This window comes from Pygocentrus nattereri, chromosome 17, assembly GCF_015220715.1.
Source record: "Pygocentrus nattereri isolate fPygNat1 chromosome 17, fPygNat1.pri, whole genome shotgun sequence".
Lineage (NCBI taxonomy): Eukaryota > Metazoa > Chordata > Actinopteri > Characiformes > Serrasalmidae > Pygocentrus > Pygocentrus nattereri.
The window spans coordinates 38777322-38801003 of NC_051227.1; the positions used below are offsets into that span (position 1 = coordinate 38777322).

The following is a 23682-nucleotide window of genomic DNA, read 5'->3' on the forward strand; positions in this document are numbered from 1 at the left end:
TTTAAGAAAATGACCAATCGAAAGGAATGAAGTCAAACAATGCTCACCTCTGAATTCATAGATGATGCTACATGTGATCACGAGCAGAATGATGACTCCTATTCCAGCAACAATATACCACAGTAAACTCCAATCTGTAGCAACAAAAACAAAAACAGCAAATGCCGATGGCGCTCCTTATTATACAGTGACAGCCCACAAAGCCAAGCACCGTTCGCACCAGTGAGGCTGATAAACGTAGTGGCCATAGATTCCAGGTTCAAGGGGTGATCTGCTACATTGCGTTAGAGAAAGAAATGAATTAATGAGTGTTTTTTAAGCTTAAATATATTAATTCAAAACAATTTCACACCATGTGTGTAAAGGGAAACGTTTTTTTCTACATATTTTTATTAAATGCAGGTTTTTTCACATGTGCACCTGAAATATTACTAAATAAAAGGAAATAATATCAAGCCCTTGTCTTGCTCAAATGAACATGGATTATTCTACTGCATCGGTTCAAAGTAAGAGTCCAGAACACTTTTAACTGACTTGGACTTTACACTAAATGCGCTTGTGTTGAGTGACCATACGCCTTAATTATGCTATTTTATTGTAATAAATAACTGAACACTCCATTGTGGCACCACCAAAACAATCACAACGCCACCAACACCTTAGCAGATGCTTCAGTGAAGCTAATTTTCAGCAGAAAAAACGCAAACTAGCAGACTAGCAGTTTAAATCTAAACCTTTCAACTTGAATTTCAAGAAAAATATGAAAAATTGGCAATAAAATAAAAGTTTTATTTTCCAAAGTGTAAATTTCGGGGTTAGGGGTTGAGACAGAGACCTCCCAATAGAAAGTATCCTCTAAATTATGATTTAGCTTCTGACAATTTATATATATATATATATATATATATATATATATATATATATATAATTTGGTAGAATGTTCCATATCAAAACAATATATAGAATGAAAATTAAAATACTGCTTTTGGGGCAAATGTATTTTTTTTCCCCAAAGCCATAAAAATAATATAGCGTCGTAATAAGTGACATGATGAAGAATGAGCGATATCATTTAAACCTTGGGAGGAGCTTTAGAGGAACTTCAAAGCCTGGTCTCCTTCCTCCAGTAAGCACTACATGTCCACCCCGCCACATAAAGACAAACAGAGAACATGTTTTTTTTTTCTAATGAAAGTATTTAAAATGAATATAATAAACATAATGAAAGAATCACAGATTTTTTTCAATGTTTTTAAGACCTTTTGATCTCCTTTTTAGTGAAGTTGAAAGATTTAGATTCAGAGTTTAATTTTTAATTAAATAAAAAAAACCTTTACTCAAAAATGCTGCCTCACATTTTCATGTCACTAACAGTTTTAGTCCATAGCCAGAGCCTAATCTTAGACATACCCCTGCATTTTAGAGCAGGAAGTGAGACTGCATCCCTGTCCCTCCTGGCCACATGGTGAGCAAATATATCCCACTGTACTTTTTTACTTGAGTAAATTTGTCCAAAAGTCTTAAATTCAATGTGTTAGGCAAATCCAATCTTTTTCCTCATGTGTCTGTGCGTCAGTGTGAACAGGTAAACACACTGAATCTGCGCTTTCATATGTGGTACTGAAATCCGATCCGTATCCGATGCAGTAATGCGACTCAGTCTGAACAGCCAGATCGGAATTCATGCGAGTTTTTATGAGACTCATAAATATTCAGGCTGATGTTTCTGTAGCCAAAAAATTAGAGGAGACTCATTACAGCCTCTCCGAGTTTGAAGAGGTTTCAAACGAGCCGGCCGAGTTTAAACAATCCGAGTTTAAACGATCCGAGGACACGAACCAAATAACGCGCTGGCGAAGACGAAACCGGGAGCGACTAGTTTTTCTCTAGTCGTCATGATTGTGTACCTCTGGATGAGCCAGGTGAAGCTCTGTTCTTTTGCTCATGCGGGCCGGTTTGGGAGCTGATCTGTTCAGACTGACGTGGCATCCAGACCACATTTAAAAGACAGTGTGAACAAGCAAACAAAAAAATCGGATTTGGTGAGAAAATCAGATTTGGGCCACTTTTACTCGCTGTGTAAACATAGCCTAAGCATCATTATCAAAACACATACTTTCTGTAATTAATCATGTAAAATATTATGATTTTTGTGTGTACAGCTGTTCAAAGCTATATTTTCGAGTCACGGACTGGCTACTGTTTTTAAGTTCTGCTCAAACTCAGCTAAAGTTTTCACTACTGAAACATTTGGTAAAGCTTCCGTAGAGTTATGATTGTTTTGGTAATGCCAAAATGGAAAGGTCAGTCATTTGATTTAATAAAACAAACCTAATAAAAGGTATTGAGTCACTCGGAGCAGGAAGATGTTAGTGTAAAGTCCACCTTAGTTTCAGATGTGTTTTGAACTCTGACTTGATCCTCAAATGATCCATGAATTAAAATTTAGACAAATTTGTCATTTTCTAATAATTTGCAACGCATCATACTCTTAATTATTCATGATGAAAGGACACTACTTTTCAAAACCTACTCTTCAGTTATGTGGCGTCCTTGATGTTTATCACATAATTGTAATCGTCTATAATGTTCACTAATTCTCTTAAACAAAGAGCGAATTAGTAACGACTAGTTACGCTAGTAACGACAGCTATGCTGCCCACCGGTGGCCTTACCGTGCCCCTGTGCATCTCTACTGTGCAAAAGCTCCACTTTGTGGCACTCCTGGCTCAGCCGGCAGCAGTACATGCCCACGTCGGAGGCCTTCAGCTCGTGAATGAGGATGGAGAAGTTTCCTGTGTTAAACAGGTAGGGGAACACTACCACTCTGCCACCTCTGGGATCCTCAAAGGTGATGTTTCCTTCAGGCCTGATGCTCAGGAGGCTGGAATTCTGGCTCCATATCGCTTCGTCTGTTTGGTTCGTCTTCTGAAGGAGGCATGGGAGCCACACGCTGGAGCCCAGAGTAATGCTGACGGTGGTGCTGTTACATGTTTCTCCACATTTCAGGCCTCAACAAAGACAAGAACCATCAGGATGTTGGTACGGCTCGGGATTTATACTGAAGGCAGTCACTCAAACCTTCCCTCTTAGTACCGCAACCAATTACATGATGTCTCTTTACACCCACATGTGATGGAAAACTCATCAAAACCAATTTACAGTAGGAGTCATGAAGGCATGAACATAATTTGTTAAAGAAGAGTGCTCAGAACTTACCATTTGATGATGCAAGCACACCAAAAAATGTCAAAAGCCGAAAAAAGCACTTCTCATGCATGTCATACCATTAACTCACACCAACATTTGAAGGCAGCACAGATATAGACACGTTGTAGGTGGATGTCCTTAGTCATTTCCTGCAGACACCTACTTCCACAGCCCATGTGTGGACACCTATTGCATTAGCATAACATTCACTTTCACCAGAGTAATTTGACTGAATCACCTGCTACTGACAATGCTGTGCTGTTAATTCAGCATCGTCCGCATCGCCCACTGCTGAAAATAAAAACAGACGCAGTAGACACATTTAGTAGGTTAGCTTCGGATGACAGGCTGCATGAAGTTATATTTTGCTTGCACTGAGGCTGTATTTGTGTTCTCCAAACCTTTTCACCACATCCTGTCAGAAGCTGAAAGCTAGGTGCAAAAGGCCCCATCGCGTGTATTACCAGAATCACCAGAACAGCTTATAAATAAAAAGAACATTTTTAATAAAAACTCACTTTCTTATTTGGATTATTATAATAATGAATGTAATTTATGCCTTTTTTGCCCATCAGAATGTAAGTATTGGGAATACATATTCAGAATTCAGAAATGAAGCTACAATTTGTAAAGGCAGTATTCAGAATATTTCTTTTCACATTTGTAAGAATTACTGTTAGAATATTCACAAAGAAAATAAAAAGAATGCATACCGTCTTTAAAGAACCTCAATCAATGCTCGATTATTCACTATTTTAAAATCGGGGTATGACGCACTCTGAAATAATTGAATTAATTTTAATTAAGTGACCCTTATTAGTCCCACAATGGGCAAACTTCACTTCCGCATTTGACCCATCCGGGCAGTGAAACATCACATGCTCACTAGTAATTACACACACACACACACACACACACACACACACACACACACACACACACACACACAACGAGGCAGTGAGCACACTTGCCCAGAGCAGAGGGAAGCCCTATCCACAGCACCCAGGGGAGCAGTTGAGGGTTCAGTGCCTTGCTCAAGGGCACTTCAGTCATGTACTGTCAGCTCAGGGGAAAGAACCTACAAACGTCTGGCCACATGGCTGGTTCCCTAACCTCCAGCCCATTACAAACACTGATGATCTGACCAATTCTGCGAGCTCTGCTAAAGCCTGAGTAGACTGATAAATCAATGTGATCGGTTATTAATCTCAGCGTTACTGAGCTCTGCTACAGCCTGAGTAGACTGATAAATCAATGTGATCAGTTATTAATCTCAGTGTTACTGAGCTCTGCTAAAGCCTGAGTAGACTGATAAATCAATGTGATCGGTTATTAATCTCAGCGTTACTGAGCTCTGCTAAAGCCTGAGTAGACTGATAAATCAATGTGATCAGTTATTAATCTCAGTGTTACTGAGCTCTGCTAAAGCCTGAGTAGACTGATAAATCAATGTGATCGGTTATTAATCTCAGTGTTACTGAGCTCTTCTAAAGCCTGAGTAGACTGATAAATCAATGTGATCAGTTATTAATCTCAGTGTTACTGAGCTCTGCTAAAGCCTGAGTAGACTGATAAATCAATGTGATCGGTTATTAATCTCAGTGTTACTGAGCTCTACTAAAGCCTGAGTAGACTGATAAATCAATGTGATCAGTTATTAATCTCAGTGTTACTGAGCTCTGCTAAAGCCTGAGTAGACTGATAAATCAATGTGATCAGTTATTAATCTCAGTGTTACTGAGCTCTGCTAAAGCCTGAGTAGACTGATAAATCAATGTGATCGGTTATTAATCTCAGTGTTACTGAGCTCTACTAAAGCCTGAGTAGACTGATAAATCAATGTGATCAGTTATTAATCTCAGTGTTACTGAGCTCTGCTAAAGCCTGAGTAGACTGATAAATCAATGTGATCAGTTATTAATCTCAGCGTTACTGAGCTCTGCTACAGCCTGAGTAGACTGATAAATCAATGTGATCAGTTATTAATCTCAGTGTTACTGAGCTCTGCTAAAGCCTGAGTAGACTGATAAATCAATGTGATCAGTTATTAATCTCAGTGATACTGAGCTCTGCTAAAGCCTGAGTAGACTGATAAATCAATGTGATCAGTTATTAATCTCAGCGTTACTGAGCTCTGCTAAAGCCTGAGTAGACTGATAAATCAATGTGATCAGTTATTAATCTCAGTGATACTGAGCTCTGCTAAAGCCTGAGTAGACTGATAAATCAATGTGATCAGTTATTAATCTCAGTGTTACTGAGCTCTGCTAAAGCCTGAGTAGACTGATAAATCAATGTGATCGGTTATTAATCTCAGTGTTACTGAGCTCTGCTAAAGCCTGAGTACACTGATAAATCAATGTGATCAGTTATTAATCTCAGTGTTACTGAGCTCTGCTAAAGCCTGAGTAGACTGATAAATCAATGTGATCAGTTATTAATCTCAGCGTTACTGAGCTCTGCTAAAGCCTGAGTAGACTGATAAATCAATGTGATCGGTTATTAATCTCAGCGTTACTGAGCTCTGCTAAAGCCTGAGTAGACTGATAAATCAATGTGATCGGTTATTAATCTCAGCGCTACTGAGCTCTGCTAAAGCCTGAGTAGACTGATAAATCAATGTGATCGGTTATTAATCTCAGTGTTACTGAGCTCTGCTAAAGCCTGAGTAGACTGATAAATCAATGTGATCGGTTATTAATCTCAGCGTTACTGCACTCTGCTAAAGCCTGAGTAGACTGATAAATCAATGTGATCGGTTATTAATCTCAGCGTTACTGAGCTCTGCTAAAGCCTGAGTAGACTGATAAATCAATGTGATCGGTTATTAATCTCAGTGTTACTGAGCTCTGCTAAAGCCTGAGTAGACTGATAAATCAATGTGATCGGTTATTAATCTCAGCGTTACTGAGCTCTGCTAAAGCCTGAGTAGACTGATAAATCAATGTGATCGGTTATTAATCTCAGCGTTACTGAGCTCTGCTAAAGCCTGAGTAGACTAATAAATCAATGTGATCAGTTATTAATCTCAGTGTTACTGAGCTCTGCTAAAGCCTGAGTAGACTGATAAATCAATGTGATCGGTTATTAATCTCAGCGTTACTGAGCTCTGCTAAAGCCTGAGTAGACTGATAAATCAATGTGATCGGTTATTAATCTCAGTGTTACTGAGCTCTGCTAAAGCCTGAGTAGACTGATAAATCAATGTGATCAGTTATTAATCTCAGTGATACTGAGCTCTGCTAAAGCCTGAGTAGACTGATAAATCAATGTGATCAGTTATTAATCTCAGTGATACTGAGCTCTGCTAAAGCCTGAGTAGACTGATAAATCAATGAGATCAGTTATTAATCTCAGCATTACTGAGCTCTGCTAAAGCCTGAGTAGACTGATAAATCAATAGATGATCAATTATTAATCTTTAAGCTCTTTTGAGGAACGGCCAAAGTGAACAGTCCTCTCAGAGGGCCCCTTGGAGAGTCTCACTTTTGCTGAGTTCATGAGACACACGGTGGTCCTACTCATGGGGATTGTTGGAGTTGCAGTGAACTAAAGCGGGTGATAAGAGCAAAAACAAACAAAAAAAAACAGTAGCCCACCAGTAACAGTGAAGAACCGTTAAAAGTTCTTTCTCATGTGTCTTTTCAAAATGTTTTCAGTTGTACTTTGAATATGTAACATTGGATGTTGGGTAAAATGTTACTGAATACATTCCTGTATTTAGTCATCACTACGTAATACTATAGTGCAGGGTACAGTTCTTTCTGATGTGTAAATAGTACATACTAATAAACACTACAATCTAGAAAACAAATAAATGTGGTATTTATTTATTTATTTATTTATTTATTTAAAAGCTTACAACAATTTGATTGGCACTGGCTCAAAAGAGTCTCAACTGCCTCGGTCAAACAACGACATATTCACCTAAACGTCAAAGTCAGGCTCGATGAAACACAAAGCCTATTTTCAGTTCACCTTTGCAACACAGACTTGCATGCAGCCCACAGGAACCATGTGATCTTTTCTGAACACTGCAAACCACAGAGTTTCCTCTTAGTGATATCTGTTTTCTTCCTACTACCTCTACAATTGCTATGGAGATCTCATAAGTTTGTTAAATCAGAAGCATAATCTCACGGTGGCGTGATGGGTGGCGCTGTCGCCTCACAGTGAGAAGGGCCTGGGTTCGATTCCCCGGCCGGGTGACCGGGGTCCTCTCTGCGTGGAGTTTGCATGTTCTCCCCGTGTCTGCGTGGGTTTTCTCCAGGTTCTCCGGTTTCCTCCCACAGTCCAAAGACATGCAGTCAGGCCGATTGGACATGCTAAAATGCCCCTGGGTGTGAATGTGTGAGTGACTGTCTGCCCTGCGATGGACTGGTGACCTGTCCAGGGTGTATCCTGCCTTCCACCTGATGACCGCTGGGATAGGCTCCAGTACCCCCAATGACCCTGACGGAGAAGCGGCTTAGAAAATGGATTGATGAATGGATAAATTATTAAAAAAAAGTAACCTTTAACTCAAGTTAATTTAAAAAAATGAATTTAAAAAATTTCATAAAATCACCTGTTCCACAATTATTAGCACCCCTCACAGTCCCTAGAAAATAGATGTAATTGAAGCATTTGTGTCATTTCTACTGTATAAAGTTGATCAGAGTATCTAGGAACCTTAAATTAGTAATTCATCACTTCTTCAGGCCGATTTCTCTTATCCACTCTTCAACATGGGAAAGACAAGAGAACACATCATTCCAGCAAGGCAGATGTGTGTCCACCTTCATATGTCAGGCATTCGCCTACACCTGCCCATATCTACAGTCAGAGGAATCATCAAGAAGTTTAAAACAACTGGAGCAGTGGCAAACAAGCCTGGACGAGGACGCAGGTTCATCTCTCCCCCACGCACAGTGAGGAGGACGGGAAGAGGAGTAAGAAGTTCTCCAAAGCTCACTGTTAGAGTAGCATCTTGTGGTCACAAAGTCTCCATAACAACCATCAGGCGCTATCTACATGCCAACAAGCTGTTTAGGAGGCTAAATGTCTGGAGTTTGCTAAGAGGTACTGAGACTTCAACTGGGACCATGTGCTTTGGTCAGGTGAGACCAAGATAGAGCTTTTTGGCAGCAAACACTCTAAGTGGGTCTCGCGTAACACAAAAGACGAGTATGCAGAAAAGCACCTCATGCCCACCGTGAAGTACGGGGGAGGATCGGTGATGCTCTGGACCTGTTTCTCTTCCAAAGGCCCTGGGAACCTTGTTAGGGTGCATGGCATCATGAACTCTTTGAAATACCAGGACATTTTAAATCAAAATCTGGTGGCCTCTGCCCAAAAGCTAAAGACGGGTCATCGCTGGGTCTTTCAGCAAGATAATGACGCTAAACATGTGGTCAAATCTAGACAAAAATGGTTCACCAGACACAAAATCAAGCTCCTCCCCTGGCCATCTCAGGCCTCAGACCTCAGCCCAATTGAAAAACTGTGGAGTGAGCTGAAGAGGAGAGTGCAAAGGAGAGGACCCAGGACTCTGGACGATTTAGAGAGCTTGTGCAAAGAGGAATGGTGGAAGATCCCTCTTTCTGTGTTCTCCCGTCTTGTGAAATGTTATAGGAGAAGATTAAGTGCTGTCTTGTTGGCAAAAGGGGGTTGTACAAAGTATTAACATCAGGGGTGCCAATAATTGTGGCACAGATGACTTCATTTAAAGGAATTATTTCTTAATGTGGGATTTTTTCCCCACTGAATAAATGCACTTGAACTAAAGGTTGGATTTTTCTCTTTTTTGTATTGTTGTCCTATATTATAAAAAAATATATATATTAGAAGCCTGAGAACACATCTTAACGAGGGGCGCCAATAATTGTGGAGGGTGCTATATATTGTGCCAATTATTGTTGAGCTATTGTTAGGACTATTTCCAGCACAGCAGTGACACTGACCTGATAGGTGAATCACGGTAGTGTGTCTGGTGTTGGTATGAGTGTGTCGACATGGAGGTGTTGCAGGGTTTTTCACACGTCGGCGTCACTGCGGGGGTGAAAATATTACACCCCCAAAAACTTTCCAGCCAAGAGCCTCCAGACCAATCACAGCGTATATCACCGCAACACTGTACTTTTTATCAACTAATACATGAGCAGAACACGAGCATTTCAGAGGAAATCTTTACTGAAGGACTCTGTCCAACAGTAAAATTAATATTATCAAATATGTCTTACCTGAATGTGTGTTGCAAGCAGTTTTAAATAAGCTTTAAATATCTATTATAAGCCTGAAGTACCCTTGCACTGCAGCTAAAGCACCCGTTAGCGTAGTGTGAAAAAGATTTTCATAATTCTTTTTTGAAATGCATGGTAGTAATCTGCCACACATTCATTGAGATCTTACACATCTCCTATTTTGTTTTTTTTTTTGGTTTAAAAAATGAGTAACATTCATTCTTTCCACCACTCTCTTGGGAAATTGTGCAAGTTTAAGATTTTCAAACACGTATCACGGGCATAGTTACAGTTCCTAGGCTATGAAGGACAAACTAGGTGAACCAATTTGCTAAAGCGCCACCCTGAGGCAGATCAGTGCTGCAGGGCTGGTAAGTATACTATGGTAAGATATACTATATGTTAGGACCATGAATTTTAATAACCAGTTCTGATTTGTTGATTGTTATTAGCCTTTTTTAATTTGAAGCTCACACTGTAAATGGGTTAAATGAACACATGAAACACAATAGAACATTCCTAGTACTTTCTATTAGCCAAGGTCCCAATAAATAAACACTATTGTTGTTTAATGGGCCAAACCGGCATTATAAATTTGCAAACTATAAAATCAGTCGCCTTTTTAAATAACATGAATCCAACAATGCGCTGTATTGAAATTTAGAGGCAGTTGTTGATTTAGCACATTGAGTCATGCATAGTTGCACAACATCATTCAAATCCAGGGTGAGTTCCGTTATCGGTCATGTTATTTAATAATAATGTAATAACAGCCTCATGACCAGAAGGACACCGGTTTGATCCCCATAGCTGACAGCACATGACTGAGGGGTCCTTGAGCAAGACATCTAACCCGTGGGTGCTGCAGATTGGGCTGCCCACTGCTCCGGGGCAAGTGTGCTCACTGCCCCCTAGTGTGTGTGTGTGTGTGTTCACTCGTGTGTATGTGGTGTTTCACTTCATGGATGGGTTAAATGCCGAGGTGAAATTTCCCTGCTGTGGGACTAATAAGGGTCACTTAATCTTAAATAAAATTATGATGTAATGCTCTCTGTTAGGGAAAAAATAACCCTCAAATACAAATTCAGGGAAAGGTCCTTGTTTAGCTGCTTCACCCTTGTCCTTGTTAGTATGGTGGACAGTATCTTACCATATAGTATACCATATATTAGGAAAAAGCTATAAATAGAAAATTAGAAAACTGGCACGACTTCCCAGTGTCTTCACCTTAAACAACACTGTGCTCAATGCAGATGACTTTTTTTTAATAAATGGCATGAATTGAGGTGCTCAAGACTAAAAAAAAAGATTAAAAATGACACACGTGTACAGCAGTATAACCACAGGACTGTCACTGTACTAGCACTATATGAACTGCTGATTACAAATAATAGTACATTCCAGATGCTTGTTATTCACTGTATGCTTCCTCATTCCCAGGTTATGAAAGTAATATTAACTCTAAAATCAGTTATTAAATTATTCACAATACATAAATAATGTAACGATACAAAGTTACATTAGATAAAGTCAGTATTCATATACACTCATACATGAATATTCATATATACTCATCAGCCATAACACCAAAATGCTTATTGTCCATGTTATTCCCGGCACACTTGAGCACAGGATGCAGGACGGTGCTGTTTATAAAGACCTTCATTTGGTGTCGTAATCAAACACAAATCTTTTAGAGATGCAGTCATTGTTCAGTCATTAAGCACTGTTCACTACTCCCTGTGCAGTCTAGGGTCCCTATCCAAAGAAAAGTTCTCGCTCCCTATAGTTTGGAATGCCCTGTGAACTTATAAGGCAGTCGGGATGCATCTCACCGAGACGATGCATGCCTTTTCAAGTGGCGTGAAAAGGGGGGCAGTTTCTGTCTGCCCAAGTCTCGAGCCGGAATACTTTGATATGGTGGCTCTCTGATGTTGTGAGCTTTTTCCTCTCTTTCTAACAGCACCACCTACCGGTGGGCTCCCATGTCACCAATCAGTGACCCCTCCAAACAATAAATGGATGGAATGTGAACCCTAGAGTCTTATCAATACGTGTTCTTAAGGTGTTCTAATACTAATGTTCTAATTACTGAATAATTTGCTTTGTTATGTGTTGTAATGGAACATATTACTGGATACTGGATTTGTGTCAGTGTCTTCTGCCTCATCGCTTTGTGGCAAATCTCCACAACATCTACATCTGTTTGGAGAAAAAGTGCACAACCTAACCCAAAAGTTTTGACGGTTTCCATAGCAATCTTCACAGAGCAGGCAGACGGAAGCAAGCATTTAAGTGTCGTCAAATGCTTGACAAGCACTCGTGGCCCACGTGTCAGTCGTTGCTTAAGACCACAATGAGAAGTTGATTTTTCAGTCTTCTGTTCTCACAACTGCCACCTCAGATGGATTATCACATCAAGATGCTTGCAGCAGTGTTACTGATGACAGGTGCGTCTGAAGGAATTTGACATTTTTACATACAAAGAATAGAAAGACAGAAGTGTAGAAAGGCAGAAATGTAATGAAATAATAATAAACAGGTAATTTTATTTATTCAATAGCAGGCTTAATTCTTTGCTGTGCTTACATCCTTCTGTATTCTCTGAATTATAGGGATATACACCACTGCAGGTTTCAACATATTGACGGAGCCAGTGCGTAATTTTACAAACATTGACAAACTGTTTGGACAAACCATCATTAAGTCAAAAAATGGGTCAGTTGTGTGGTTTTTTTTAAGTTTATTTAACAAATAATAATGGTTAAAAGTTTAAATTCTTCACACATATGTTCGTCACTGTCCAGAACAAAAGGGATCTCCATTTTTTTTTTGGGCTGTTTTTCTACATCACTTTTGTAAACCGTCAACGAGGCGGCTGAAATTTACAGTTTCACAATGAACCAAAAAATGTAGGTCTCCATCTGTTGCTACTATTTTGGAGGTACACACTTTTCTTTGGACACTGACGTATTAACCGTTCATGACAATGTAAATTATAAGTGAAGCATTCAATGTTTTGCAAGCAATGAAAACTCAAAGCCCGAAAACTGTAACTGAGAAATGTTTTTTTTACAGAGTTTTTGTTCCTTCTCCTACATATGGAAAGGTTTTTGAATGTACACCGGAAGATAAAGAATGTTCCACAGTGGATGCTACCTACCACACTGGTAGGTATGATTACATTTATTGATTCGTATCCGTGTAAAAAATAGACCAGCGAGATTTATGTGTATTTATTTATGCATAGACTAGTAAAATTGCAGCACTGTTACAAGAATTCCACATTCAATATTAGAAGCACTTACAATCTAATATTAATACTGGACCACTGAAATATTTCTACATTGTAATTAAAAAATTCTGTCAATTAAGAATTTTCAGTTAAGGGGGCGAAAGTTACCCCGAGACCAATAACGTCCATATCATCCAGCCTGAGTGAAGAGGAAGAGCAACTCCTGGTACCATTTCACCTTTAATATGTCACACATTTGTTTAAAAAATGTCCGGTGGAGTTTGTGTTTAAGGCCTTGATGACTGGTTGACTACTCTATTATCTTTTTTTTTTTTGTGCTCCAGCAGTAAATCAAACCTATTGAATGTATATCATGGGGACAGTATTCAGCCTGATTCTCATGACAGTTAGTGTTCTCAGGAAAACCACAGTTTCCTCTGCCAAAAGGCGTCAGACTGGCTGACTTCTCGTTTAGATAATGAGTCGTTTTTCTCAGACAAACGTTGAATGTGAAGTGAAAAGACAGAATATGTGGGTTCTCTCATGTGCAGGAACTGACCTGTTTATTACAAAATTAGCCGTAACGAAAAAAAAGGGAGCATCCATCACAGCCACTTAACGCTTATGGTGAGGTTTGCTGGTCACCAGAACCTCAGTAGTTATGTAAAGTGTTTTTGATCTCACTCCCTCACTGAAAATGTCCTCTGGGAACTCTTTTGCAATTTTGGCCGGCAGACAGAAATGGGACAAAGCAATCTGCAGTTGAGCTGCACAGCATTACTGAAGTAGGTCAGGCCTTGAACACAACCGAGCCGTTTATTTCAAGCTGTACCAAAGACGATTTGGCATCAACTGCATGAACATATTTTACCTTAAATAAAATAATTACTGTCATCTCAACTTTCAAGGTCTGTAATCAAATCCGGACCAAAAAGAAGGCCTCGTCGGAGAACTTCAATGGACTTTGTGCACATGTGTTAAATAAAAAGGAGAAGGACAAAATCAATCCTGCCGACTTAGGTACTGGTATTCTGCGCCAAGTCGCGATTAAGAAGCTGTGATGTCTAGAATCTGCTCTCGAGTCATTCCCACTCATTGTGCTTTTACCTCTTCAGTTTCAGAGCAACTCAAGCGAGCTGCTGCAAATGACACCAGCGAAGGTAAACCGAAAAGCATCCACTGTATTTCCTATTTTCTCTTTTCTTTATCCCACCTTTTGCCTAACTCTCAAAACAAATGGCTTTTTTAATTAGCTCCCTCGAGAAAGAGAAGACAGGCTGAGCAATACGTTGGAGACGCGGATGAGGGCGAAGACGATGAAGGTATTTTCATTTTTCTCATTGTTCTGAGAAAACCGGTCATGACTAACGTATCTGATGAATGTCACTGCCTTAGAAGACCTCTGCCTTAAAAGGACCATACCTCAGTTTTTTTATATCTTAGTTTTTCTCCTTGAGATGCACTTACAACACCTGTGTGGTTTTATGTACCAAAAAAATGAACGCAGCAGTTTTCCAGCTCCTCGTTATCATTTTAAATTAAACAGGCTGTTTTGGTTCCCCGGCGTTCGAGACTGATATAAAGCTCTGTTCTGACTGTCTGCCCTGTACAGCGCCTCATTCGAAAGACTTATAACTTCTTATAACTTTGGTGTAAATGGGCAGGTGCTAAACTGCTGTAGGCTGAACAGGTGGACATATGTAAATGAGCTGGTTGTCCTGGCATTACAGCAACAATGAATTCAGCATAGTTTCCATATATGGACTGTATAGACTCTGAACCTTCTGAAACTTTTACAGTGTTCATGTTTTCCTCCAAACGTCTTTATTTCAACAAAGAGGACAAGATTTCAGTAGAGAAAACACTTTTCAGGAAAACAAAAGCATTAAGACTGTTTTGTCTGTCTGAAGATTCTGGGACAGAGATTGCTTTCGTGCTGGACGGCTCTGGCAGCATTGAGCCTGAGGATTTTACACGGGCCAAAGACTTCATGTCTAACGTGATGAAAAAAGTCTGGGCATCATGTTTTACAGTAAGCAGATTTTTCACTTTTAGTCTCGGGAAATTAGCTTAGTCTTAGTTTGAACAATATGTTGCTTAAAGTGGTGGACAGTGTGATCAAATCCTGTACGTGAGTGAAAATGGGAATAGCCTTTTTATTATAAAAGCCAGTAATAACTCAAATAAAGTCACGGTAGAGTAAAAGTAAAATTCCGCTTTTTATGTTTCTACTGTCTGTGAGGAGTGAAGCACAAACGCCCTTGTTTTAAATACACTTAACATCAAAAAATCAACAAAGCATGTAAATTCACCAGGGGTGCTTGAACCTTCGCACACATCAATATCATCTTATTTGATTACGATTAATAATTTCTATTAAGACCTGCATGGCATGGAAAAATGACATGGAAAAATTTGGTTTATTGAAAATGGCAAAATTAGGAACAGGATACATTTTCCATTGTTCAGAGTAACTCTGAACTCAGTAGAGCCTCTGTTACTCTTTCAAGGCCAGAAGTCCTGTTCATATCATATCAAGTCATATACAGCACAACGGAAAAAGAACAAACACAGCGGTGGTACACTACCCTGCCCCCACAGCCAACAGCACTGTATAAGACTCCTCTGACATATTTCATCTTTCTGACATTCAAAGTTGTAGCTGAACAGCTGTAACTGCTTCTTATATATGCTCAACCGACTCAGCCAGTTAAAAGGGGCACTGTGCTATGATGGGTTTGCTTCAGTTAGAAAGGAGGTCTTACTCTTTCAGATATTTAGACAACTGAGTTTTCTCTCACTTCAGAGTGACGAGTGTCAGCACCTGCTGCCAAATGTGGCGCAATGAAAAGTGAAATACTATACTGTGAAACATTGTTGAGGGAACCTAAAAATAAAGTGCACATACTTTAAAAGCTTTTGAAAAACATGCCTAAGTACAGTAACCAATTACACGCCTGGCGTCATTTTCACTGCTGGGTTTTCTTAAATGTGTGCTTGTATTTTTTTCTCAGTGTAACTTTGCCATAGTGCAGTTTGGGAGTGATATCAGAACCGAACTCTCACTGCAAGAAAATGACAATGTCGCCAAAGCCTTGGATAAGGTGAACAGCATAACACAAATCGGGAAACGAACCAAGACAGCCTCAGCCCTCTACCACGTTCTGTAAGTACACTGAACCAAACAGTGCCTGTCAGCATATACCAGTGTTTACTACATCATCTTACCACAAAGTCCTTATCAGCCACTGTGCCACTGCTTTACAGCACAGAAGTTTTTGTTCCTGAAAATGGATCAAAAAAGGATGCCAGCAAAATGATTATCGTATTATCTGATGGGGAAATGAGCAGAACACCGATAAGCCTAACAGAGGTTTTGAATATGAAAGAGATGGAAGGAGTTCTTCGCTTTGCTATAGGAGTAAGTACTGAATTTTGTTTTATTGAATTTCATTACATGTATAGGCAGCGTGGGCGGCACAGTGGGTAGCGCTGTCGCCTCACAGCAAGGAGGGCCTGGGTTTGATTCCCCGGCTGGGTGACCGGGGTGCTCTCTGTGTGGAGTCTGCATGTTCTCCCTGTGTCTGTGTGGGGGTTCTCCGGTTTCCTCCCACAGTCCAAAGACATGTAGTCAGGCCAATTGGACATGCTAAACTGCCCCTGGGTGTGAGTGACTGTTTGTGTCTGTCTGCCCTGCAATGGACTGGCGACCTGTCCAGGGTTTATCCTGCCTTCTGCCCAATGGGATAGGCTCCAGTACCCCCTGTGACCCTGAGGGAGAAGCGGCTTAGAAAATGGATGGATATAGGCAGGGTACTGCTCACGCTAGACTACTAAAAAGTATGTTTGAATGATTTGGAAATTTACAATCACACACATTTTCTAAGCTGCTTCTCCCTCAGGGTTGCGGGGCGGGGCGGGGCGGGGCGGGGTGGGGGGGTGGTGGGGGGTTGCTGGATATCCAGCCTAGATATCCCAGCCTATCCCAGCTGTCACCGGGTGGAAGGCAGGATACACCCTGGACAGGTCGCCAGTTCATCACAGGGCAGACAGACAGACAAACAATTACAAAGCACTAGATTTTGCTTTACCTTATGAACCAATGCTCTTCATACACGTTGTACATCGCAAGCAAGTTGGGACAACAGAATGTTTAGCAGACTTCAGCCGTTCCTTTTTTGTATTTTGCACTTTTTAGTGGGGAACAGATCTGGAATGAGAGCAAGGCAAGCCCAGATCATTAAGGGCCAGATCATTAGGATATCACACCAAGTTAAATGTGCCTATGCAGCACCATGATGCATACTAATCACAGTGTTGGCACATCACCATAATGAGCGCATTTGTTTTTCCAATTGAGACAAATCTGCAGAAAGACTACTTACACATTAATGCGAACGCGGATTAAAATGAACCCAACAACCAATGCAACACTTCCCTATGAAGCATGCAAACATTCTCGACCATGAAAACATTAAACCCAGTGAAGATGAGATGAATTACAATCAGACAGAAAGAATCAGCAAACTTAAAAACCCAAACAGTCAAGCAGTCTAGATAAAGTATGCTGCCGTGGCGGATGAGTTTTTTTCCATTTATATCTTACCTTTGATGACACAGATCGCTGCCAGCAAGGACGAATCAACTTTTAAACTCAGGTGGTTGACATTTTATATGTGGCTTTGGAAACGGGCATCTTATACTCTTAATATAATTATCTTATTATGTTATAGTTTCAGGCCTGGTGAGATTCCTCAGGCATACCTTTGAATACTTGGAGCTTTATATTCAAGTTACATTCACAGGGACATTATCTCAATGCTAAAAACTTGAGCGAGATAAAGAATGATAGTGTAACAGTTACTAAACAATGATTGGAGGAGAAAAATAAACAGGCATTTAGGAAAGACTCAGAGAGCATCAGGAGAGCATCAGATGCAGCACATAATGCAAATTATACTGTGCCCTAATTGCAACTGAGCATTCAAATGAAGTACAACATCTGCAGGATGTCTACACCGTAAGCAAAACCACAGACATAAGCAAACCACAGACTTCTCTTATAAGAGCTGCTTTACCGACAGAGCTGTGGATTGGGGAACATATTTAAAAGTGTTTGTACGCTACATTTTCCCCACATTTAACCTAGTAGTCTACATTTTATACAGCATTTTACTGCTGTGGTGGGCAGCGTGGTTACGCCAACTTGCATCTACTTAGCTAAGCTCAATAACTAACAAGCTCAGTATTCACTTCTAACTTCTAGTGCTCTCACTGTTTCTCTGAAAATAAGAGCGTCATAGAGATCCCTCTCTTCTCCACTTCATGGAAGATTTTCTTCTTGTCTAGTGTAAGGTGGAACTGCAGGAAAAAAAACAGAAAAGGTGCTCTGCTGCCCAGACATCCTCACTGACTATAATGGAAGTTCAATTTTACCATTGTTCCCACCATGAGCCGAAACAGCTGTTTCGATTTTCTCATTACTGCTCACGAGGGACCCTCTAGTAGCTCTTAAAACCCGCTGGATGATCCAGGCCTGGGACAAGCCAGTCGAGCACCTACAATCTCTGATTACACAACCATGTTGTTGTAGCCCATACAGAAAGTGTGTTACGTGGGAACAGAATTCAGAAGTCATGCAGATCTTGAAAAAGGTCAGATTTAATCTTAACCAGAGGGAAAACCAGAATCCACGCAGTCCAAGAAGTCAAAACACTGATCAAGCAATACAGGCAATAGTACCAAAAGGACAAGGCAAAAACTCGAGAAACGTGATGGCAATGCAAAGGTCGAAAAACACAAAGAGGCAAGCATCCAAAAAACTGCTCAGTAGATCTCAGGGACAGAATACTTCACAATATACCTATTGTACGGGCTTAAATACTAACTACTGAAGGTCATATGACCTAGTCCACAGGTGATCCACGTTAGTAATCTGGGGATTGTGAATGCTGATAGTAGCGCCGTGTTTGGTTATCAGTCATGTGAGTCCCCAGTGACTCCTGGGAAATGGAGTCCGTGTCGGACTCTGATTGTGCCTGAGCCGTCATGTGATCTCCCATGTGTTGCTGGGAAATGTTGTCCAGACCTGACTCCGCTTGGTGGCTTGGTGTGGCCATGCTGAAACAAGGGACGTCCCTGAAAAAGCATATGCACGACCTCTGACAACTGTTAGTAAAAGCATTCCTGAGCTCATGTGGTGATGCCCATCAAAAGATCTAAAGGATTGACGGTCACAGACATTCAGTCATGACTTTCAACCAATTCCTCATGCACAGAGATTTCTCCAAATTTCCTGAATCTTTTGACAATATTACTGACCTGATGGGCGTCTCTGTTCATGAACACATCAAAACCCGTCAGGCAGCGCCAGGGAGCTGTTATCAAAATACAAACAACGTGTGTTCAGCAAAAAATAAAACATGACTACGGTTAAAAGAAAACGAGAAAACCAGTTAGAAAATAAAATAAATTAAAAAAAGTACCCACGAAGTAAAGAAAACGTGGGCACGATTAAAAGAAAACAAGGGAACGATTTAAGAAATCGTGACCATGAATAAGATAAAACGTGCGTACGAACTGCAAAACGTTAGGAAAGAACGTTAGGAAAACGTAAATGAAAGTTCTGGGCGAGTAATTTGAAACTATTTTAACTTTTCATTTTTAGCCGTTGAGCTCCATTCACTCCCATTCACTGAGGACTCACTCACGGGCGCCCTCTGCTGATTAGTAGTCCTGTTTTTGATATATTACGGGAGAAATAGGGAGTGGCCAGGCTCCGCATAAACGGAGAATGGGAATGCTGCAGACTGGAGTCCTAAAGGGGAGGGAACTCTGGGCGGAAATCATTTTTGCATCAATCAATTAAACAATCTTTATGAGGGAAAAACAGCGAAACACGTATTGCTGGACATCAAGAGTTACACTGAATGTATATCAACGCTGTCAGACTAATTATAAGGTAGTTTAATATGGAAACTTTCCAAATAAATCCATGACGATAAAACAATGTCGGGTTCATTCGCAGAAAAAACAAACACACTACTGCTGAAACTCATGAAAGCCATGCTGAAGACGATTAGAACCGTTAGGAATCAAACCTGATGGTTTTCCTTTAACTGTATACGGATTCAGTCCCAGAACACCCAATTAAATTATCTGAATCTCTTACATGGTGATATCAACATGGTGGTTGGTGTAGTGTAGTGGTTAACACCTCTGCCTTCTATGCTGTAGACTAGGGTTCAATCCCCCACCTGGGTAAGAACCCTACACTATACCAATAAGAGTCCTTGGGCAAGATTCCTAACACTCCCTTCGCCTACTTGTGTAAAATGATCAAATTGTAAGTCGCTCTGGATAAGGGCGTCAGCTAAATGCTGTAAATATAAATCAACACCGAACACCATTAGTGACTACTGAAAACCACCAGGAACCGACAGACACTTTTAATGGGATCTATGACTTTTTTCAACAAGTAGGTACATTGAATGGCCTCCTCTAGCTGAGTTATGGACGAACAATGGATTAAGTCAAGAAATCGCTCAGCAGAAGCAGCCAAACATTAATGTGTAATCTAGTTAGATGTTGTGAGAAGGGGAAATTCTGCAGACTGGAGACCTGAAATGATCATAAGCACAAAACACTGAAGGCAAACAGTTTCCATCAGGAGCCAAGTGGCTATGAATATGAAGTTTAGGTGGAAACAGCGTTTGTATAAACTCAGAAAAAGACACATGCCACTCAGAACTGCATATGTGCACATGTTTCTATATTGTGTTCATGTTTTTACCCACAAGGTCAGGAAGAACATGTTCTATCAGTTCCCTAATGCTTTTATGTGTGATGGTCAGTCAGTGTTTGCATAAACTCTGTCCTGCCTTACCTGCCAAAGAGACCTAAACATGTACACACAAGCATGTACACATGTGAAACAACAGCTATAATAATGTATTGGTCTGAAATAAGAAATTAGGTGATATTTAACGCAACTTCAAACTATCTTCCCACTTCCACGTGTCTGAACAGTTTGTGATGCTTGGCACTTTCCTTCAAACCATTGGCTGATGCATAAAATGAGAGACAAGTAATTCATGTTTTGATTGAGAGTCCATCTGTTACATGATTGGTCGATGCAAGAAATGATTGACAGTGTCTCCGCCCATTTGTTACGCCCACTGGTTCACTGGGCTGCAGACACATACACTCACCGGCCACTTTATTAGGTACTTGCTAGTAAAAGTTCGGGCCTTAATTCTTCGTGGCATAATTTCAACGAGGTGCTGGAAACGTTCCTCAGAGATTTTGATTCATATTGATATTTATATCTTGAATGTTATAAATAACACAGGAAAGGTTTCAGTATTACATATATAGGCAAATTACTAAAACAGTGCTGTTGTGTTCACAGGTTGGAGATGGAATTCTGGGCAGTTCTAAAGCAATAAAAGAGATGACACAGATCGCTGGTGATGCAGAGAGATTCTTCTATGTGTCTAATTATGCTGCCTTGGAAACCATTCTTTCTAAAATAGAAAAAAGCATATTTAACCTTGAAGGTAAGTCACAGTTTCAAATTTTGGGCTCCTGGGGTTGCAGAAAGTAATACCTAACCAGGAATTCATGTTATGCAGATGAAACTACATTCACCAGAAAGTAGGTATTTTTACCTAATATAGTTTTGTCTTAATTAAAATGATACTTGAAAACTGCACATACCACTTCCACTACCTCATAAACCAGGACCTTCTTTTCTCAGGCATTAACAAAGGCGTAGGATTTGAATTTGAACTCGCAGAGGCCGGATTCAGCTCTCATTTAACTCACAAAGTAATGCCAGCTTTTTACAATGCACATAGTTCTCACATTACCTCTCAGAGATATCTGAACTGTATACGGATTTCTCCCTCAACTGTAGGGCTCTATGCTTTTTGGGGCAGTGGGGGCCTATGACTGGAGTGGAGGGATCATTCTGAAAAGGAAGGAAGAGAAGACTGTGACGTTTTTAAATGCGACAAAGGAGGAACCAAGATTTTCTTATCTGGGTAAGATCTTCTTAGTATGACTGTTGAATTTATTAAGGCAATAGTCATTTTGAATCTGAAATCTGAAATCTCTTTGCTTATTACAGGTTACAGTGTGGCATCTGTACACATAGGCACTAAAACACTGTACATATCTGGAGCTCCAAGGTATAACTTGACTGGTGCAGTCTTCATTTTTGATGGAACCGATCAGGATTTAATAGAAGGAGATCAGGTTTGAAAAAATGCAGTGCACATACTTTATGATGCTAGGGTTGCCACCTGTCCAGAGTTTTTCATGGCTCATCTTGGATTTTAGTTGTCTGTCCAGGAGAAAAAAATTATTCCATTGTTAGAGACAAATTTTTCACATTTAATTATTTTCTTTGCAATTTAAACTGCTTATTATACCCATTCAAACCATTTGTCTACAAAGAATACATTTGATTGGTTCAGATTACCCTAAATATTGGGACAGAAAGGAGTAGGAGGAGGAGTGGAGAAGACCAGGTTCTGTAGCTCAACTGACATTTATCTATCTCGGTTTGCATAATGAACAGGGGAACCCATCCACTGAATTCACTTCAAAAGTCAGAATTTACAGAGCTGAGGTGGCAACCCTAATAGTTGATAAGCAAAGGAAAGTTTCGTGTCTGTAGTATTCTTGTTTAGTTTTCCAGTGGTGTTACAAGGCTAATACAACAGAATTGGGTGACACAGACTTCCAATCACTGTTAGCTACATTACAGTCATATCTGAAGTGCAAAACTAAAAAGACAAACTTAAGGTACCAAACATGTCTTGGCCGAGGTAAGGGAAAATTACTGGGGAAAACACGGCTAGCATGCTGTTTTATCCATCCATCCATCCATCCATCCATCCATCCATCCATCCATCCATCCATCATCTTCCGCTTCTCCGGGGTTTGGGTCGCGGGGGCAGCATCCTGAGCAATGAGGCCCAGACCTCCCTTTCCCCAGCCCCTTCCACTAGCTCCCTGGGAGGGATTCCGAGGCGCTCCCAGGCCAGCTGGGCGATATAGCCACGCCAGCGTGTCCTGGGTCGTCCCCGGGGTCTCCTCCCCGGTGGCCTTGCCTGAGGCGTCCAGGAGGCATCCTAACAAGATGCCCAAACCACCTCAACTGGCTCCTCTCGACGTGGAGAAGCAGCGGCTCTACTTTGAGTCCCTCCCGGATGACCGAACTTCTCACCCTATCTCTAAGGGAGAGTCCAGCCACCCTGCGGAGGAAACTCATTTCGGCTGCTTGTATTCGCGATCTCGTTCTTTCAGTCATTACCCAAAGCTCATGACCATAGGTGAGGGTGGGAACGTAGATCGACCGGTAAATCGAGAGCCTTGCCTTATGGCTCAGCTTCTTTACCACAACAGACCGGTAAAGAGCCCGCATCACTGCTGACCCAGCACCAATCCGGCTGTCAATCTCACACTCCCTTGTACCATCACTCGTGAACAAACTCCAAGATACTTAAACTCCTCCACTTGAGGCAAGAGCTCATCCCCGACCCAGAGAGGGCTCTCCACCCTTTCCCGTGTGAGAACCATGGCCTCGGATTTGGAGGTAGTGATCCTCATCCCGGCTGCTTCACACTCGGCTGCAAACCGATCCAGTGAAAGCTGAAGTTCACGGCCTGATGTCCCCAATAGGACCACATCATCTGCAAACAGCAGCGATGTGACCCTGAGGTCACCAAACCGGACACCCTACATCCCCTGACTGCGCCTAGAAATTCTATCGATAAAAATTATTAATAGAATTGGTGACAAAGGGCAGCCCTGATGGAGTCCAACTCTCACTGGGAACAAGTCTGACTTACTGCCGGCCATGCGAAACAAACTCCTGCTTTGTTTGTACAGGGCCTGAATGGCTCATAGCAAAGAGCCATGTACCCCGTACTCCTGAAGCACCTCCCACAGAATACCCCAGGGAACACAGTCGAATGCCTTCTCCAGATCCACAAAGCACATGTGGAC

General features: G+C 40.9%; 1 protein-coding gene across 3 annotated transcripts in view; it reads left to right on the forward strand.

Annotated features, from left to right (window-relative positions):
• Positions 1-11800: 11800 nt before the first annotated feature.
• itgae.2 (integrin, alpha E, tandem duplicate 2) overlaps positions 11801-23682 on the forward strand; it is a 31107-nt gene continuing 19225 nt past the window's right edge. For 2 of the 3 annotated variants that reach the window (XM_017723961.1, XM_017723962.1), the window contains exons 1-14: positions 11801-11881; positions 12047-12149; positions 12510-12601; positions 12807-12892; positions 13575-13686; positions 13782-13826; positions 13920-13988; positions 14577-14698; positions 15681-15832; positions 15934-16087; positions 21077-21224; positions 21425-21495; positions 21584-21710; positions 21797-21924. In XM_017723961.1, the coding sequence (XP_017579450.1) occupies positions 11836-11881; positions 12047-12149; positions 12510-12601; positions 12807-12892; positions 13575-13686; positions 13782-13826; positions 13920-13988; positions 14577-14698; positions 15681-15832; positions 15934-16087; positions 21077-21224; positions 21425-21495; positions 21584-21710; positions 21797-21924 (1455 nt within the window). In that variant the 5' untranslated portion in view covers positions 11801-11835. Of the gene's footprint in view, positions 11882-12046; positions 12150-12509; positions 12606-12806; positions 12893-13574; positions 13687-13781; positions 13827-13919; positions 13989-14576; positions 14699-15680; positions 15833-15933; positions 16088-21076; positions 21225-21424; positions 21496-21583; positions 21711-21796; positions 21925-23682 lie in introns of all 3 variants that reach the window. The other variant, XM_017723963.2, reaches the window with a different exon arrangement.